At 43.9% G+C, this 20668-nt stretch overlaps 1 protein-coding gene across 1 annotated transcript in view; it reads right to left on the bottom strand.

Moving 5' to 3' along the window:
- The window catches only part of ABCC3 (ATP binding cassette subfamily C member 3), a gene marked incomplete at its 3' end in the record, with an annotated part of 49870 nt that extends 30266 nt beyond the window's left edge, over positions 1–19604 (bottom strand). Inside the window, exons 1-5 of the mRNA XM_080629676.1 lie at positions 19566–19604; positions 4476–4652; positions 3480–3605; positions 2462–2599; positions 558–683 (exon numbers count right to left, since the gene is read on the bottom strand). Of these exons, the coding sequence (XP_080485802.1) occupies positions 558–683; positions 2462–2599; positions 3480–3605; positions 4476–4652; positions 19566–19595 (597 nt within the window). The 5' untranslated portion in view covers positions 19596–19604. The remainder of the gene's footprint in view (positions 1–557; positions 684–2461; positions 2600–3479; positions 3606–4475; positions 4653–19565) is intronic.
- Positions 19605–20668: the final 1064 nt, after the last annotated feature.

Genomic DNA, 20668 nt, shown 5'->3' with positions numbered 1-20668 from the left:
TTTCTGAAATGTTCATTTTAAGAAACAAACTCGGCTTCTCTCTCAGCTCGGTTCAAACACAAATCCAATCATAGACACCATTTTATGAATTGGAGAAGAAATTTAACCTGTGACACCGCTAATATCTTCTGTTATTAATGTTTTTCCATGTCTATTCTCAATACATATAGAACTCATTTATTAAGACAACCCTTAGAGACTTTAGCTAACTCTAAATGAATGTTAAGCAAGCAGACCAATATCTCCACAAAAACAACTCTTGAAATAATTCCTATTGCACTTCAATGTTCATAAATGTAATCTAAAGTGCTGTGAAGCAGCAAGTAGGAGAGATGCTTTCACTAAACAGCATTAGTCACTAATGATGGCACATATAATGGAAAAAGGCTTCAAACCCCAATATTGCTCTCCATACCCAGTGCTCTGTAAGGGGGTCACTAATTACTGCAATCTCAGTGACAACCCAAAGCTGTTTTCAATGACAAGTATTCTCAGTGGAACTCTCAAGCCACGATCTAGTCTGTCAAATGCAAAGAAAGCAAAGTAAAAACACTTACAGGATCCGTACTAACAGGGGAAAAAAATGGAGGCTTTTCTTTAAAACATGAAAGGATCAACTCCATGATTATCAAAGCAAAGTAGATGTAAAATGTTGTAAACCTGAACCTTTCATTTACTTGGCCCTAGAGGGGAGAAGAAACACAGTAAATGATTGTTTTTATTGCACTTCCCACCCCCCCAACACACACACACACATATACACACTCCATCTCTTTCTCTGACACTTTTTCACAGCTTCTTTTGGCAATTCATTTCTGCCTGTACAGCTGAACATTGCAAAGTCGTTGCTAGCAAGAATTATCGTACAAAAATATGCACACACTGTGTAAATTGCCTAAGAACATGCTTATCTCCAAGCTTTTCATTAAATTATGTCAAGTTCAAAGTGCTTCTACATCTTCACTGCATGCAGACACCCTCTGGGATCAGGGCTGCATGACATCCTTTTAAATTACCTCCCGGGGCTCTAGCAAGATCACGTCTTACGCATAGGAATTGTCAACCCAGATCAGAGAACATCCATTTCCTTTAGTACCTTGTCACTGACAAGCAGTGTTAAATACTTTCAGAAGAAGCTGCAAAAACCCACTGTATTGCATAGTAACAGTTCTAACTGCTCTAGAGATATTTCCTTCCCTACTCACATAAGTCTGTGGTTGACTTAAAACTTCTTGCTGCAAGTGTATGGCTCTTATACAGCTCTTTCATACCTTAATGTAGCTGTGAATGCTGTCATTGTTCACTTAAAAGGTTTAAGCGCAAGACAAGTATATTTGGTCCTTGTGATACTCCCTTGCATTGGTTAACCCCTCGCATCACTTGCAGTTGCAAGAACAGGAGAAACATTACCTATCCTAAGAACATACTGTTCTAAGGCTCTGCATCCATAATTTTACCCTAATTCAAACATTGATAGGCCAATATTTATACTTATTCACCACTACAACAGCTTTAGAATTGACTGTAAGTGGTGTTTGAAACGGTCTCACCAGGATTGCAGCTATTTCCTGAAGAAGCTCTGCACAAGCAGTCATTTAAGGTTTCATTCAGCCTCTCTGGAATGTTTACAACAGCCTGGTATAGCAAAATCCTTGCTAAAAGGATGATGCTCCTAATTGTTACCAAAAAGTGAGTATAAAACCCCCCAGAAATCACCAAACAGAATCTACGCTGATTTCACTGAGGAGAAGCAATCACCTTAATGTCTTTCAAATACTCTTTCTCCACTCCCAGCCTTTGATGATCTAATCAGTGCAGCAATCTGCTTTGCTCTACTTAGAGAAATGTGGTCCTGTGAAAAACAGAACAACTTTCTTACTGTGCGAGAACCTGCTATGTTTTCAAACAGGAATCATAACAGCCCAGATTTCTTTCCTCTCCCTCCAACTTTCTGTTCTCTATTTACAGCCACAGTTGGAGCCAAAATGCTGTCCTCAGCACATCAGGAACTGACAGAGGAAAGCCTATGGAGCTGTATAATGTGGCCAAGCTGCCTAAGCAAAAAGGGAACATTACATCTTAAAATGTGTCATCTCCAATTACTACCCACCCCTACTTAAGTATGGCAGGGAAAGGGGGCTACAAAAGGGAAAAGGGAAAAAAGGAAAAGAAAAAAGAGTCTGTTCTAATGTACATACAGTGTTGACACAGCCCTCACATGTCTATCAGGTTTCCAGTATAGCCTTGGGCTAAGAAAAATCTGCTTTTCAACATTGCACGAGAAACCCCAGCTCCCTTCCAGTTCCCCAAGTCTGAGTCAAGGCAACGGAACCAAACATCTCTTTCTCTCTCACAAAAGCTGGGCTCTGATCTGACTCCAAACTGGGTGAATCATTCCCTTCACAAAGATCTTAATGCTACATTTCCTGTTCTCCAAGTGCTAACAAGGATGGAGCCTTACCTGCTCTGCTGTAGTCATGATCTTAGACCGGAAAGGCCCCACGGCACAAAGCACAGACAAAAACCAGAAGATAATGAGCACTCCAGAGGACTGAACTCCTCTCAGCCTTTCATACTGAATAAGCAACGTTGCTAACAGCTGCGAAAGTAAATACAGGAACACATGAACATAACCCCATCCCACTGCTCCCCCTATTCACACTCTCAGTTGGCAGCTATTTCACTCATTATCAACAATGGGACCTCTATGAAATAAGGTGCCATAATAACTTTCACAATTCAATGGTAAAACCTCCTCTAAAGAAAGCAATGAATAACTTCCCAAAATAATTTGTTTTTACTCTTTTCAGAGCCTCATCTCCAGAATTCAGTTTCTAAGCCAGACGTTGTACCTCAGGCTACGCACAATTAAATATTAGCTACAAATGCTTTAAACAAATGTAAGAGATGTCCTTTCTCCAATGCAGATGGACAAGCCTGGCTTGTCGAGAAAAATAAGATTTAAAAATCTAACCAAAGGATTTAAAAACTTAATAGGCAAATTTTACTGCTTTATTTTGCATGCAACAGCCACTGTTTGTCCTCCTAGGCAAAGCCAATTTGGTTTCTGTGCAACGGAGCAGCAACCACCAGATAAGAGAGACAGTTTTGCAAAGCTCAGCACAACACTGAACAATGCACAAGCCACGCTCTGTCATATCTCCCTGTTCAGGCAAAGTCATACCCAAATTCTCTCCACACCTGGGTCACAAGCCTGGAGATGAGATGCAAGATGGGAGGCAGAACAATCTCTCCATTATAAAGACTTTAATTTACACAGCTGAATCTACATGAGAGAGATATATATAAATGTGGTCTTTTTGGTAAGCAAAATTTGCTTCAGTAATACAACTGCTAACAATTCAGTTAGAAGAGTACAGTATAAGGCAATGAATGCAAAGGAACCCTTTTCCTCCTTCATCTGCCTAAGAAAGAGTTAGTTCCTTTATTAAATGCAATAAACAGAAACAGCTACAAACCACAGTGATGCCAACGATCAGTGGGGTTACAAAATAGACTGGTGGAGGCATTCTGTTTTGCAGGAGCTCGTGGAAGGAGTAGAAGAGATCTGCCCAGCTCACGCACCACAGCAGGACTCCAAACAGCTGAAAGCAGTCAAACAGACACAGCATTTGGTAAACTCCTCTCCAGGGGCAGAGAGCAAGCAAAACCCTTATAATTCACAGATGCCCAGCAAATCAAAGCTGGGTAAACACAACAGCACTGCTGCATTGATCTGCTGCTGTCAGGCTGATGGGACTATCCCACTGCACTCAAACCAAGGATCTCATCCCAACTGTCTTCCAAGGGATTTGCAAACGCAACCAGGAGAAAGATTAATGTATTTACCTGCTTTTTGTTCCATACTATTCATTTTTGATTGGAAACACAGGCAGCATCCAGATTAAAGGCAGACATGCCCTGAAGCACAAGCCTGGAATTTTTCTCCAGGAATAACCCCAGATCTCTCATGGCCTATGGAAAGTGACTTGCTTGCTTTCCTTAGATCTAGACATCTATAACCAGAGGTGACGCTGACACTAGCCACCTCTTATGCACAAGATGCAGATGAAATCACGTATCTATTGGGTGGGTAGAGGAATTGAAATTGAATTGAAAAAATACCTTCTTGTGCTTACTTTTCATGATGAAAATCTCACCAGACCTAACTTAAGGTCTTTGTTTTGCAGTTTTCAGTGGTTTAAAGCTTAAGTAAAGGTAAAGCAGCATAGTTTTGGCTCAACAAAGGGGTGAACACTCAGAAAGGTGCACTCGCAGGATGGATTTCCTTACAGTTCAGGTCTTTTTCGGTATCCTTCCTCAGAATTCTGTATCTACACTGTTGTTTCCTATAAAAAGGTTCTTTGGTTTCCCCATAAATAAGATGAAATTTTGTTTAAACCTTATTTCAGCACTTGCCTGGATACTGAACACTGATCGCACATTACTCATGGAGCACTGCAAAGCGATCTTACCGTCTTGAACCTGCTCAACACGGAAAGCACAATGTAGCCTCTTTTGTTGTGCTTTAGGTAGAGAAGATAAAAGGGCAGTGCACTCCATAGATAAATGCTGGGGATCCATGCTAGGATGGTATTCTGGAAACACGGTGTCAGGTCTGGATTATCAGTGTGTACCGAAAGATTGGAATCCTGGAAAAAAGACGGGAGAAGTTTATTAACAGAGAGGAAGAAGCGTTGCCAACTGGAACATCTGCTTGAAGAAGTTGTATCCAGGTTCAGGTATCAACACACAGCCATAAAACAGAAGAGTTAGAATAGTATAGTGAAAGTTTTCCCAAAAAATATCTATCCCATCCACTAGTGGTTATTCTGCTATAGCAAAAGGGCTAAGTACAGTTACAGATAGTGGCCAAGACCTAACTTCTGCTCTCCTGTATCTGAGTTGGACATACATTTTGTAGCAGAAAAACTCCTTGTGTTTCTGGCTTTACTGAGGCTTAGTTCCAGGGGCTACCATGATGTTTCTCAGGCATTCCCAGCCTGGAGTGCAACTGCTAAACAAAGCTCTCGAGGCAAAATCCTCAACCTGAGAACTCATCCAGCAAGAATGTCCAGTGCTGGAGAAAATGATCAGATTGAGATCAACCATACACTGCCCTGGGAAAACCCCTCCTCTGATGTCTAAAATGCTGTCCTTATTCATATGCCTCCAAACAGAATTACTTCCCTATTTTAAATGAAGGTAAAAGGAATGTATTGTACTTGCAGGTAGGAGTATGGGTTTTCTTGCACACATTGCAAGCAATGCTTTCCATGTGTGACCCTGGACACCACAATTCACCCATGCAACTTGTACCTAAGGATTTGAATGCACCACATGCAAACACACAGTTACACAAGTCCAAACTAAAACAGACATTTCAGCACAGTCAAGGGGAACTTGGTTTTAATCAAACCTCCTGGAAATTCACAACTTGCATTTCCCCATCTGATGTGCCATCTTAAATGGGGTAGATAAATTCTTGCGGGAACGTAAAATAACTCTGTTGTACGGTATCAGTATCTGTATCAGTAACACGCAGCTGATAAAACTAAGATATCTCTGGCACAGGTATGCCTTATCTCTGCACTAGAATCATTTACTTGTACCTAATTATTTTGGGGTATGAGCTCTCACTAGAAGTATGTTTCAGTTAAGCTAAGCCACCTCTTATAAATGAATGACTAAGTCTGAATATGGATTCTTCTGAAGTATTCCCAGTCCTGCTTCTGTTTAACCGGTACAAAAGAGACCGGATGGTGAAAGCAATGGTTGATTTTAGGAGAACTGAAGAGCCCCAGTCTTTCAGTTTTGGCGATGATCTGACAGAAGGGGCATGCATCACTGCATCAGTCCACATACACGCTGAATTGCTCGTAAGGGTAATGAAACTACAAAGCCTTGGCAGGCTGCAGGATGGGCTGGTTCAACTGTGGCAAGTTTGTCACTCAGTACTTCAGCTTTGGCACAAAGCAAACCTCTGGCAGTGGCGAAGGTTGGCACAAACCCATGAGCTGTGCATCTGAACTGTGCCCTTCAATGCAGTTAGTGCCTCTCCAGTGAGAGACAGCTCATTTGGAGGCACAAAAGCACCCAGCTGGGACTAGGGGAATAACAACATCCCCATTTGCCTAAACGGGTTTGTCCAGACCTAGAGGAAACTTCAGCCACAAATCAACAACACAGGGGCAATAACACAGCAATTCAAACACGAGATCAAAACCAAACCGAACTCCAACCTCCCATTCAAATATCCCTGTGTTTTCCTCCAGTGAGCAGGTCTCTGGCACCAGAAAGGAAGATAATGGTTAAACAGCACCCATTTTTGGCTCATCATCAAATCATTCCAGCATCTCTAACGTGATAAGCTCCCCTAGCAGCTCCATTGCCAGGGGCAGGAGATGCCCTCCAGAAGCTTGGAGCTGAAGAGCTCTTTAGTTCCAAAGCAGGAGCTTATCCACCACCGTTTATTCAACAAAATACTAATTTCCTCTTTAAATTATGTGTGGTTTAGCAATGTCTTGAGCATGTTTGCAATTGTGCTCCTTTGCTTGCTGGAAAAATATCCTGGAAAAGAAAAGTTGAGGGAGAACAGCAATAACAGGGCACAGAATAAAACAAAGATCCTGTTTAAGGAAAAAGTTATTGGGGGGAAGGGGGAAAGTGCTCTTAATTTAAACCTTTCCTAGAAGAGCAAAATGTCCAGAAATGGCTTTCTGTCTGACAGCAACCTAGAAACTGTCCCAGATGTCCATTAACTTCAGGCTGAGCACAAACTGACTATTGTATCCAAGACACAGACTGTATAGCTGCCAAGCCATTTGAAGGTTTTCATTAACTTTTATTTAAACAAGGCAAAGGACTTGCATTTCTGAACGTATAAATAGAGCTGGCCAGAAACCAAAGATCCTGTCCTAAGAAAACACGTAAGATTTTGAGACTCGGTTGAATTATCCCTGAGAATAGAAGTGGAACCTTTCCAAAATTATGTGGAAGTACAAGAAGCAGCACCCACCCGATGAACATCAGAAGCCTACTGCTTTCATGGCAAATGGCAAACAGGGGCGTGAGGTGAAGGAGAAACCCATGCCCAAGACAACAGACCTGACTGCTGGCTATGTTCATGATGTTTTCCAAGGTCCAATTCCATCCTGGACCAGATAAACAAGCTTTCCCAGAACAGATCTGCTTCTGTAAAAAGTTTCCTTTTCAAAGAACTGGTGTTTTCACAGAGCAGACTCTTCCCATCCTTGAATACAAGGAGAGGGGCTCCTCTTAGAACACACAGTACCTAAAATATTTAAGCAGTGTAATTCTACACAAATTACTTGTTCTTCCTAAGACTGGACCACAGTGGACTAATGCTGCTGTGTCCTGGTTTCAGCTGGGATAGAGTTAATGTTCTTAGTAGTAGCTGGTGCAGTGCTGTGGTTTGGATTTAGTATGAGAACAACACTGATAACACACAGATGGTTTAGTTGTTGCTCAGTGGTGCTTACTCTAAGTCAAGGACTTCTCAGTCTGACATGCTCTGCTAGCGAGGAGGGGCACAAGGAACTGGGAGGGAGCAGAGCTGACCTGAACTAGCCAAAGGGATATTCCATACCATAGCACATCATGCCCCGTATAGAAAGTGGAGGGAGTTGGCTGGGATCCACCACTTGCTGCTCAGGGACTGGCTGGGCATCAGTCAGTGGGTGGTGAGCAATTGTGCTGTGCATCACTTGTGTTTATTGGGGTTTATTTGTCCTCTCTGTTTTTATTGTCTCCCTTTTCATTACAACTGTTATTTTATTATTACTACTACATTTTATTTTATTTAAACTGTTAGCATCTCAACCCATGGATTTTACCTTTTTCCTATTCTCCTCCCATCCTGCTGGAAAGGGTAGATGTGAGTGAGTGAGGCTATGTGGTACTTAGTTGCCAGCTGAGGTTAAACCATGGCACTATGCCATGTGCCATGTAGTAGGGACTCTGCTATGAATTATCATCATTACTTTCAATCTGTAAATCTGAAAGTTTCATTTCTTACCAAGCTGGGCGTGTTTTTACAGAGCTCGCAGTTCCACTTCATGGCTTTATAAATCACCACACTGCCAGCGTATATTCCAACATCCACTCCAACCTTAAAGAATGCATTTTGAGTCAGAATATGACACAAAGTCTCATACATTCTATTCTGACCAAGCCAACACTGTTAAATATTGCTAAATACCCTTCAATTCAGCAGTGAAGTTATGGAACTCCACCCTTGAGAACAAACACAAGAAGTCAGGGCAGGAGGGACACATCAGCTCTTTGACTCCTATCTTGATGGCTCCTGCTTTAATCTGGCTTTGTCTTTGCAGATTCTGAACTCTGTCCTGGTAAGCGGAGCAGTTTAAACGCTTCTTGTGTCCCATTCTGATTGAGAATGAAGATACCCACCTTGGGCTGTCTGGGCTTGCAGGTTTGCTTTGGACTTGCTGCTGAGAAAGGTCTCTATAGGCAGCTCAATGACCCAGAGCCAGGGTGACACATCAACAGGCATCTCGCAAGGGGAAATACTCAGCAGCACATGCTGGGAAACACCATTTTCTCCAAGAAACTCATCCTAGTGAAACTCTAACGGCCAGCACGTCCACCACAGCTAACTAACATCCCTGTCAGCTCACGTCCCCATGAGCAAGTGTTACGGGCTGCAATCTGTGACTTCTTCCTAATCCAGATTCTCTCTGTGCTCCGTGGATCCTCCAGACTGCCAAGAGCTCTGTCTTGCCAGCATTTCCTTGGATGAAGTAACATGGATCAGGCTGGAGGCTCCGCTGGTGAGATACAGCATTGCAGATACACCAGCCTACTGTGCTGAACTCCCTGGGCACACAATTTACTTAATCTTGTAATAATATTTAAACGCAATCTCAACATCCATGGGAAAAGAGATTAGAGATGCTTGTTACAGCTTCACAGCAGACAAGGGGTCCCCTGGAGTCTAAACCTTACAAATTAGTGGGGCTTTCTGCTCATCAGTTAAGAATATCATTGACACTGTCCCTTGCAGCAGCTTTCAATCACACCCATCACTCCAGTCACAGCTTTGGATAAACACAACCCTCGTCTTAAGGGCCATCTGTGCAGTAGGACTTAATTTAGATGGGCAGTTTTAAATACATGATCTTCATTTAAGGGAAAGTATTCAGCAGGGGAAGCTCTGAGCAACATTAAATCTGCTCTAATACCTAGTCCTTTCTATTACACTTTCCTCTCTGGAAAAGAACATTGCTATTGAAAAGGCTACCCTTAAAACTGATAATGCCTTTAATGGAAACAAAAGTTCAATGCAACATATCTTGGGGTTTCTTGCACATTATCCCTTACAGCTTCCAAAGAAAAGGGAGAACAAACAGAAAGCCTAAAGCTAAGCTGAAAACCAGGAAAATTCCTGTCTATCCCTTTCCCAAACCCCAAGGACGATGTTAACAGAGTCGGCTGAGAAAGACCAATTGGGGTTCTGGCCTTATGCTTAAGTCTCAACCAGCTTCTACTCCACTATAGAAGTTTAAAATCAAAGCTCTTGCACTGACTTTAGCCAGCATACCGCTGATGCTGCAGGAATGCTCCTCAAACAGTCACAATGGAAAGATTCAAAACCACACAGAAAACCAACAGTCTCTTCTGCAGTCTCAAGCAGCTATCTCCATTGCATGGATGAATTAATACATGTTTCTCTCTAAGCTTCTATAGAGCAGAAAGAGTCGGGAAAAGCACAGGAAACACAAAACCATTCTTTATCTGCTGGGAAGGTGAAGGCCACTGCGCTGACATCATTCACACTGCTCCCAAGGTTAACACATGCAGCGTTGCTGATTCTGTGTCAGTTATCACTAGCTGGCACGTTACTTAATGATTAAAAAATCACATCAGAAAGCTGGCCAGGAAGGTCCGCACAAAGAGTGAACGATAGGGAAGTGAATAACTGAAAGTAACAACACTCCCCTTAAGTAAATAAACATGGAAACTGTATCTTGGGTAGAAGAAATTGCTAGTGAGAACTTCAGTGCAGACAAGCATCCTCCTCACCTTCTTTTACCCCGCCATCTGGTAAATCCCCTGCCAGTGAGTTGCACTTGCACAGCCTGGCAAAACTAACAAAGGGATAAAAAGAAGGATGTTTTTCTCTTGGCTCTACCACTCTGCCTCATCCCAAGAACAGGGATGGCTCCGAACAACAGCACCAAAACTACCAGGGCTCAGTCCTAGTTACAGCACAGGCTTCATCTCAGTCTCTTCATATCTCACCTCCCACTTCCAGCTGTTTTCCATCTCCTCTGTTTGGTCCCTGTTGGTAAACACTTTGGGGAAAACTCTACTTAGAGCACAAATGCAAACAAGGACTCTTGCTCTGAGCCTCCAGAAGGCTGCCAGTTTCAAATGGCCTTTTCAGAGCATCCAAAGGAACAATTGTACCCTTACGCACGGAAGGAGTAACACACTTCAGTAATGCACAGCGGCTGCTGCACAACTCAGCTCCTTCACTTGATTACACAACCAACCTTTCTTTGCCACCAGTCCCCTTAAGGGCAAGAGATAAGGACATTCTCCACTGCAACACCGCAGCAATACTGCCTGCAAGAAAGGTGCAGTGGAGAGGATGTAAGCATTTCTGGTACTGCATGAGCCACACAGTTAATGACCAGAAATATCTTTCTGTCTACAAAGCACACTGCAACTTATCAACGCCAGTGAAGGACGCCATGCAGGACACTGAACTTTCTCTCTCAGCACTAAAAAGACCTTTAGTGGCTTATCTTAATGGATCAAACAGACCTGGCACACGTTCACAGCACATATGAGCTAGACTGTGGTTGTGGAGTAACTAGCCACAGGAAATCATACGGTGTTTTGCTTTAGTCATACAGGGACAGGACAAGGGGAATGGCTTTAAACTGATAGAGGGGAGACTGAGATGAGCTCTTAGGCAGAAGCTGTTTCCTGTGAGGGTGCTGAGGCGCTGGCCCAGGGTGCCCAGAGAAGCTGTGGCTGCCCCATCCCTGGCAGTGTTCAAGGCCAGGTTGGACACAGGGGCTTGGAGCAAGCTGCTCCAGTGGAAGGGGTCCCTGCCTGTGGCAGGGGTTGGAACTGGAGGAGCTTTAAGGTTCCTTCTAACCCAAGCCATTCTATGATTCCTGAAATGCTACCAACCACACAATCCACTTGAGAACTGTGGACCAGACATTCAGAAACCAAGCTATGGCCTTAGTGACAGGGGTTACACAAAACAGTAAGTTTCACTTTCCCTTCTTCTTAGTTTTTAAGTTCTAATATTAGACGTTCAGAGCTTCATGAACAAAAATGAGCAGGATGAAAAAAAGTAGGTTCAGATTCTGCCACAATCATGCAAGACCAGAAAAAGCATCAGAAAAGCATCTGTAGCTTAAGAGAGTTTGTAAAATAGAAATTGACCACAGTAGATATATACATCCAAGACAACGTACACCTAAAGCGACGGTAAAATTCGCCTACTTCAACTGTCTTAGTAGCAGTCACTCTTCTTGCTTGGGCAGAGGGGAAGACATAGTGCAACCATGAAGGTACATGAATCAAAGGCTCATGAATCAAAAGCAGGATTGAGAGGAAAAGGAAACAGGATCACTCCTTCAGAAGAAGGTCCCGTCTTTTAATATTGATGAAAACTATATACTGTAACAGAGAAAACTGTTATTTGCATCACCAAAGGCTTCTCCTGTGACCTTGTGCAAGCACAAATAAAGCAGTGGGTTGCCTTATTTCAGCCCAGTGTGATTATGGATGCGAGGGAATAATCTCTGATTTGAGCCATCCTGTCTCCTTCCAATTGAAAGGAACTGGGTTAATTCAAGGATCTTAATGAACGTAGCTCAATTAAGAAGAGGTAGGAACAACTGAGACTGTTCCTGCTTGATTTTGTCCTCTTTCCCACCCTGACTCCTCCTTTTTAAGCCAGCCCATCCAGCTGTGCTGCTGTACAACAACAGTGAAAGGGATTGTCACAAAACATTGTCACTGGTGCTGCTCTGACACTCCACCTGCCTCGCAGGACCTGGAACCGACACATTGACTGCAGCAATAATGAGATCTCAGTGTCTTTAACACGACAGCAGTGTGGGGCAGGATCCAAAGGTCACACTCCATCTGAAGCACCCAAGGTTGGTCACACTCTTCAGCTGCAGGGACACTCATTAGAGGAGCGCCAAGAAGTCAAATGCAGCAGCAGGATAGAGGGCAAGGACAGACTCTAGGTGCTAATGAGCTTTAATGCCAATATTAAGCCTGGTTTATCACAGAACTGACCCTGAGCTCACCTAACAGATGAGCGTTATACTCTCTCTATACTCTCGGAGTTAACTTGCACCAACCATTCTCATCTCTCAGTCTGCAGAGCTACTTATTTCAGTCATTTGTATTCAGAAAAACAGTGAAATCCAGTCTGTGGCTTGAGAAAGAAGGGGAATGAAGTAGCAGGCAGAATAGCAAAGCTGCATATGAAGATTACCACTGTCCACAGTTTCCCATCTGATAGATCTTCCAGTAGCAAGCTATTTCCCCCAGAAGATACACCTTGCTTTTTCAAAGCAAAAACATACAGGGTTTTACTGCTTTTTGTTCCACTTTGCTCCCTCTCTCCTCCCCTTATTGTAATAGACATGAAACGCAGAACATGGAGATCTTTTCCCTGTTTATTTTGCCATGTTTTCTAATGTACATAATAACAAAAGGAAATGAAAGGAAAAACCTGCACACATAGGTAGGGGAGATTCTAGAGCGCAAGTCATTCAGGTGCGGGGAAAAGGAGAGATAGAAAAGCAAGAAATGATAATTTCAGGTGTCAAATGTATCTCAGAAAGAAGAAATTATTACTTTGGAAACCAAATGACTTCGACATTTGAAACAATTCCCATGAAACACTTTCTCTTGTCCCCCTGCTCCATTTCTTATTTCTGTCCTAATTCAAAGCTTTATGGCACCAGCATGTGACATTACTGTACATGATCTACATTTTATTGCACTGACTTCGCCTCTCATGATTAGCACAGGGACAAGGGGCCAGCTCACACAGGCCCAGGATGGAATCAAGGCTCTTGGCTGTACAAAAGCCTGAACGCATTCCTGGGAAGATCTCTGGCTCCTTGCCGCTTATGCTCTCCTCCAGCTCCCTCCGCCAAATAACGTGTGGCTGGATAATTGCCCATCACATTCACGGCAGTATCAGGAGACAAATGGAGCATTAGCTTACTGCAAAAACCAAAGATCCTGTTTAATAGGTTTTTCAATGGGATTTTTTTTAAATGAAATTTTTAACAGTAAGAGTCCCTTCACTTTAATACATTACACATTTACACACGGAGAAAGGAAAGGATTGTATCTCCGGTGACACAGCAATTTGCCTACCAGGTAGGGCAGGCCCATCTCAAATGTTTTCTATTCTTAACAGTTGTGATTAAGTAAGTCCATTTTAAAAAGCTCCTCACGCCACTCTGAACTTATTTCAGCTATTATTTCTTTTCAGAAGGCAACATTTATAGTGTTCCTAAGTCCCAGATACCACATCTACCAGCTGTGTCACTTAAGCTAAAATGGTCAGACCCATCTCCAGGGAGGAACAGTTGTGTCAAAAGTTGAAGAATATATATGAATGAGTTTTGCTACAGAGAAGTCTCCCTTTAAAGGAGGCTTTAATCCTCCATTAAAGCAAGGTGGGATCTTGCCTCCCTACCCCCTGTCGCATTTCACAGCATCCTCAAGTTTTACTGTCCCACTCCAAGGAAGCACATGGAAGGGAGGGACAAGCAGGCTTCTGTGTTCAGAAGATGCTCGTGAAGCATCTCTCATAAAGCCACAGTGCACCTGGGCAAAAAAGAGATTCTTCTTCTCCCCTTGGGCACTTTTTTCTTAATCCTAAATCCTTTTTCCTCCAATTCCAGAAAGGATTTGGCCATGCCAGTGGTGACCATTTTATCAGCTGCCCCCATTCTCCTGCACCGAGGACTTTACTGTTCCTTTGACCCATCAGTGTGCTGGTTGGAAGGAAATGGCAATGACTGTTTCTTTGAACAGCATGAGCAATCCCATTCATATATCCTACTGAAATGAATGTCGTTTTCATGAGCTGCATTCATTGACACTGCCACTGAAGGACTCCGTAAATCCTTGCTGTTGGCAGACTGCACTGGTATTAAGTCTTGCTCACAACTCTCCAATCCAGACTTTGTCTTTTCCAAACAGATTCAAATAGTCTGTTATGCCATTTACACACAGACGAATGATAACAGGTTCTGGATAATACTCCAAATGTAATGATTAAATATTTATACTGCTCTTGACATTGAGAATCTGAGGCCTAAATCCTTTAGCAGCAGCTTCCATTCAACTCAATTCAAGAATCTTAAAATCTTGGAGGATTTGAGCTTGAACACTTAATTGCTTTTATGTTCAGGATGTTACCAACACAGCTGCCCTTTGCGAGAGCACAACTTCATAGGTCTAATGTATGAAGAGACTGCTAAAGTTACCTGTTTTGATCTCCTACCTACAATAAGAACACAGATATGCGACATGACCATTTGTGAAGAGACTTATACAAGTGGGACTTGGTTATCTGAAGTTGGATGCAACTGACAAAGATTATGTGGACATCTGTATCATGCTTAAATATCTATAAACACTGAACATTCTGTGTTTATCACAGTATGGCAGAAGGCGAAGCTACTATATAAAGAACAGCCAGTCTGGACCATACCTTCCTACTGCAGAATCCCTCTTTTGCAATGACCTCCTACCACCTTTCCCTATGTTATTCTTCTGCTGGAACTAATTTAATTGAAAATAGAATGGACTAATTAAAATTCAGTGTTTTATTATTAATTTAGGGCCAAATCATGTAAGTTCTGTGGTTTTTAAAGTAAACTTGCACATGTTACAAGAAGTTCATTTATCATCTTCCTTGAGAGAAATAGTTCTTCCTTACTACAGCTATCCTAAGTCATCTTGAACTACAAAAAAACTAAGCATGACAAAGCAAAAAGGGAAAGAGGGGAAACTGGTGGCTCTTTGAGCCAATAGAGCAGGAAGTTGCATTTCCAAAGAGTAGCATGACTTTTAGTCCAAATATACCAAAATGTCATTGAATGACTCAAGGTGAAGGAATATTCACAAACCTAAAGGTTAAAGGGGTGCTTGTATGAGGCTGTCTCAAAGACAAGACTGAGGTATTGTTTACTTTTGAGAGTTGCTGCAACTTCCTGTTGAATTACTCAACAGGCTCTGGATGAAGAAGGAGCCAGGACTCTACATCGGACAGGAAAAAAAAGGACATCTGTCAGTATACCAAGACCCAGAGTAGGCAAGGCAAGTGAGCTCTGTCAGCTAAGCAGGATCAAAAGGAACAAGCCTGGATCACGTCCAGAACTGAACAGAAGTTGTGGTCTCCCCTTTCAAGTGCTCTATCATTTGTCTTCCCCTTTCCTATATATGCTGTTAAAAAAAAACCCCAACCACCACCAAAAACACAAGCTGCTGCTTAAGCTTAGGCACACTGCCTGTAGGCCAAGGTGCTTATGACCCATCATCCCAACAGTAACCAAGAAAGACAACGTGCCTTTACACGAGGGTAGAATTTGGTGTTCCAAGCTCATGCTGTTTCACCACTAAGCCAGGACACTTCTACAGCAAACACTCCCTAGGAGATCACTTTGCTCTCCTCTCAGAGGAACTGCTCATGTTTTACTACAGTGGAGGACGTAAGCAACAAACAAGTGATAATTCACCAGTATCTCATCTCAAGAACAGAGATTGTGAGTTACATTAATTGGCACACCTACTTAGCACACTTTCTATCACATAGTAGATATGAGACACAATAAATAGGAGGTAATTATGGGCAATAGTAAGTAACACACCCACCTTGTGTGGGTATGGGCTTTCGCATTCATCTCCCTAAACGCATTTAGGAACAATTAGCTTCAAATTCTCAATTGAAATAGATAGTTTTTAAGTGTTCAGATTAAGAGATTGTTCATAAAGAGATGGTTCATACTGCATTTGGAAAACGCTCTGGTTGTTCCTCTCTTGTATATAAATACCCTATATTTTAGTAGTGATTTACTGATTCCATGTCCAACAGCTAATGCAGCAGCTTGAAGCCAAAAGCTTTTATAGATTTCTAATGTGACCTACAGCTTTAATTTCTTATTTCTGAAATGGGCTGAACAGGAAATGATTTTGCCTCTGCTCAAACACAAAAAACCCAACCTGTTGACATTTCCAACGAAATTCCCCACCCTGCATCAGGGTGAAAAGTTGAAACCTTCCCACTTCTGATAAGCCCCAAAAATCCAAGCTAAATCAATCACCTGTTAAAGTCGATATATTTTAATGCAAACATTTTCCTGAGCTAATTCTGAACTGCTTTGTTTTGATTTGGGCCTCCCTTTAACAGAAAAGAATTGTTAGGTGATCTAAACTCCAAAACAAAGAACTGTTTAAATTGGAGCAGCACATTTCCTTTCACTCTAAACAGCTTTAAAACTGACACCTATGTCATTCAGCTTCCAGAAATACCTAGGTTTTCTTTGACATAGAATAGTGAAGGAGTCTAAGCTCATCAGCTATGAAAAGGTGAATATGAATGTTGGTTTCCATTTTATCAAGTTCTTGATCTGAGCTGCAGAGCTGAACACCATTAGTTTGTGTGCACAGGTAAGTGACTGCCTTTCACCTTGTTCTTCCTTCTTCAAGTGTACAGCAGCATGAGAAACCTCATGGGTTTCCCTCATGGGAAATACGCATGGGGGCATATGTCAAAAAGAAGCGTCTACCTACGTTTTTTTATAGAACAGCATATTTGCACGGCAAATCACTTCAAGGTAATTGTCATCTACATGGTCATTACTTGAAATCTCTCATCAAATCAGTTAAGTGTATACACACTCCTGCTAACAGAGAAAATACCACTGAAAACCAACCAAAAATAGGGTGTAAGACTCTTGGTCACTGAGCGCGAGCTGCTGGTCCCCAGGACACATGTTCCATTTCACACAGTTATTGAGTACCATTTCTTCAAATAACTACCCAGATGGAAGGTGGTTTTGACTGTAAACAACTCTGGATCATTCTGAAGGAACAGCACAGATCTATCTTTATTACTAAGCTTACCCATTAATTTAAAGAACACTACTCCTCTCTTTTCAATCAGTCTCCTTTTATTCCTTAGTAATATGTTGAAGTAGAAGTATGTGATAATTACACAAAAAAACCCACAAAGTTTCTGGAGAGCCTTGTAACACGTACCTGACATCTTCCTTAGAATCATAGAACAGTTAGGGTTGGAAAGGACCTTAAGATCATTCAGTCCCAGCTCCCCTGCCATGGGCAGGGGCACCCCACACTAAACCATGTCACTCAAGGCTCTGTCCAACCTGGCCTTGAACACCGCCAAGGATGGAGCATTCACAACTTCCTTGGGCAACCCATTCCAGTGCCTCAGCACCCTCACAGTAAAGAATTTCTTCCTTAGATCCAATCTAAACTTCCCCTGTTTAAGTTTTAACCCGTTACCCCTTGTCCTGTCACTACAGTCCCTGATGAAGAGTCCCTCTCCAGCATCCTTATAGCCCCCCTTCAGATACTGGAAGGCTGCTCTGAGGTCTCCACGCAGCCTTCTCTTCTCCAAGCTGAACAGCCCCAACTTTCTCAGCCTGTCTCCATACAGGAGGTGCTCCAGTCCCCTGATCATCCTCGTGGCCTCCTCTGGACTTGTTCCAACAGTTCCATGTCCTTTTTTATGGACTTCACAGACTCAGACAGAAAATGGGCTCCTCTGCCAACCCAAACTACCATGTTTCAGTTCAACCGCCATTAATCACATCTGAACTATGACTTGGAGCAAGGCTGAAGGTGTATTTTTAAATTATTATTTATGCTTTGTTGAACACATTTAGATCCCTTCATCATTTACACTGTAAGCAAAGGGGTAGTAATGAAAGTCTCTTCCCTGGGTTACCTTTAAATCACTTCCCACAGATTCAGTTTCAAAAAGCTTTGCCAATATCAAAACCTGGACGCACTACCTGAGCGCAGCAGACACCAGACACAGCACCACAAAGGGAACAGTGCTTGGGTGTAAGTGTACTGCATGAAATACAGGATGATAAACTTATCTCCTACTCAAAACCAGCAAAAAACTGCCTGAACATTCCATATGAATGGATCAATAAATTGTTATCAAAAGCTTTGGCTACAAAGAGTAGCTGCACTCCACGCCTCCTGGAGAAGCTAAGACATGCTTCTCGAGGCAGACAACAAACCAGGGATCAGCGCTGAGCAGTTTGTGCTTGTTCTTGTTCTGTAAGTGTTTATAGTAGAAATAAAAGGTGAAAATACTTGTTTGAGCAAGCTTATCTGCCAGCTGTTGTAGCAGAGAGCTCAGAAACGAAAACTGGAACTGAACGCAGAAGTGTAACCAAGGGGCCCAGGAGCCTAAGTCCTCTTTTGAAAAGTAATGTGGGGACAGTTTTTGAAAGACAATTAATTATCTGAAGGTGGAGCTGGGCATCAAGTCCTCACAGCCAACTGCTTGTGTTAGCCTTTCATAGCTTCCAGCAGTGAGTCACCTTCAGACATTTGGTTTCATTCTTGCTTATCTTTTTTTGGGGAAAAAAGTCTCCCTTGGGCAAAATCAGTGTAAGAGAAAGGCACATGTAAAGATTGTGATTTCTTGGAAGGCAGTTCCAACTTCACCCCATGGCTTCATACAGCAAAGAGAGGAACACAGCACACTGCACCTTGGGGAAATAACTGTCCCAAGTACTTGTTACAGCATTTACACACTTCACAATCAGAGCAGACCGCAGCAGCTATTTCCAAACTTCTACAACCCCAGTGTAGAATCAGCCTTTCCAGAAGGGTGATGGCTCCAAATACTAACACAAGTCACTGCAATCCTCCAAGGCTTGTGGTCACCTTGGCTGCTGCGAACCCATCACTCTTCAGCAGTAACAAAGCACTGGGCAGAGAGCACTTTCCCACTCATCAGAGTAGCTCTGAAGAGCAGCAGCAACGCTAAAACAGGACCCTCAGAAGAAGGCAATGGCTAAAACAGGACTCCTAGGAAGATGCTAACAGGTCCAGAGGTGGACTACACCTGCTAGGAGAGCTGCAGGAAACACCGCATCTCCTGCGATAATGCAGGAGCTGCGGGGTCCTGGCTCTAGCCTGGAGATGTTGAATGCTGAACAAGAGAGGCGCTGCGGGTCCTGCTCCTAAGCCGGGTACCGGAACAACCACCGCACCGGCTGCTCTCGGGACGGCTGTCGCGGGGACCCGGCATCACAGGGCAAGAAGCAGCTCAGCCCCTCCGAAGCCGCAGGACCGACCTCTCCCTGCCCTCTGCGGCCCCTCCGACCCAGCGCTTCCCGCAGCCGGCGCCGAGGGGGCTGGTCCGTGCTTCCCGGCCCCTCCGCGAGCACGTCCCCATCCAACTTTCTCCGCGGGGCAGGAAGAGGGGACGGAAGGAAAGAGGCGGCGCCGGCGGCCCCGCTGCTTACCCAGAAGCGGGACCCGCAGAAAGCCTCCATGTCCGCGGCGCGGAGCCTCCTCCAGGCCCACGCCAGGCACCAGCCGGGGGAAGAAGCCGGCTCCTTCCCTTCTGGGCGGGCCGGGGGCGGGGAGCAGCGGGCCCGGCGCGCCCCGTCCCACCCTCGCCGCCGGCGGCGGGAGGCGCCAGCGCCACCGCCCCGCTGCTCTCGCCCGCCCAGGCGGGAGGCTCCGGCCGGGACCGCGCCGCCGTAGCGAGGACCCCTCGGGCTGCGGGGAGAGCAGCGGCTCCGCTGGGCGGTCCCTCGGAAGGAGGGAGCGGGGATGCCGCGGTCCTTCCGTCCCTGGAACCGGGCATTGCTTTCCAACGATGACCTCCCTATAGAAGGAGCAAGCCCCCAGGAGAGCATTTCCCGTGTTTGGCGGGACTTGCTGGGATAACCAGACCCCTGCTCTTGGAGGGGGGCACTGGTGGTACCCACATGGGAAGTGAAAGTCACCCGGAGCTAAGGCATCCCGTGGGGTTTGGGACTGACCATCACTGTCTATCCAGGCCACTCAGACTAATGTTAACATCTTGGAGTCACTTGTTGTCTCCCCTTTAGAGTGTTGTTGGCTCGGCAGGACTTAAATAAGCATCACATCCCTCAGCCATCCATCATGGATCTGTTTTCGAGATCTTCCATTCAATAAATTTCACATATATGTGTAACTAACAGTGTTTGTAGTGCAGCACCTTGGACACAATCTGTATTTCACTGACCCACGATGCAGAAGCACTGTTTGCTTTCCTCTTGGCCAGGACTTCCCCTACAGCATTATTGACATTCCAGCACCTGCTGTAGCATCTGGTTCAATAACATCATCTTAAGCAAAGCACCACGCTGCCACAAATCTACTTAAGTATTATGAGGGTTTGAGTTTCATTCCTCTCTGGAAGGCGAGACACCGTCAGGCAGAAGGGTGTTGTCAAAAATGCTCACCAGAAAGGGAAAGGGAGATGAGCAGCACCGTACTGCTGTGTCCCACAACTATGTAATCCCTAAGAAGAAAATACTCTGCTTTTATGAAACTAACGAAGGCCACAGGGACACTATGGGTGATACCCACTCAG

Source organism: Psittacula echo (genome assembly GCF_963264785.1).
Source record: "Psittacula echo genome assembly, chromosome: 14".
NCBI lineage: Eukaryota > Metazoa > Chordata > Aves > Psittaciformes > Psittacidae > Psittacula > Psittacula echo.
Note: the sequence above shows the minus strand (reverse complement) of the source record. Positions and strands in the feature narration are given on the sequence as shown.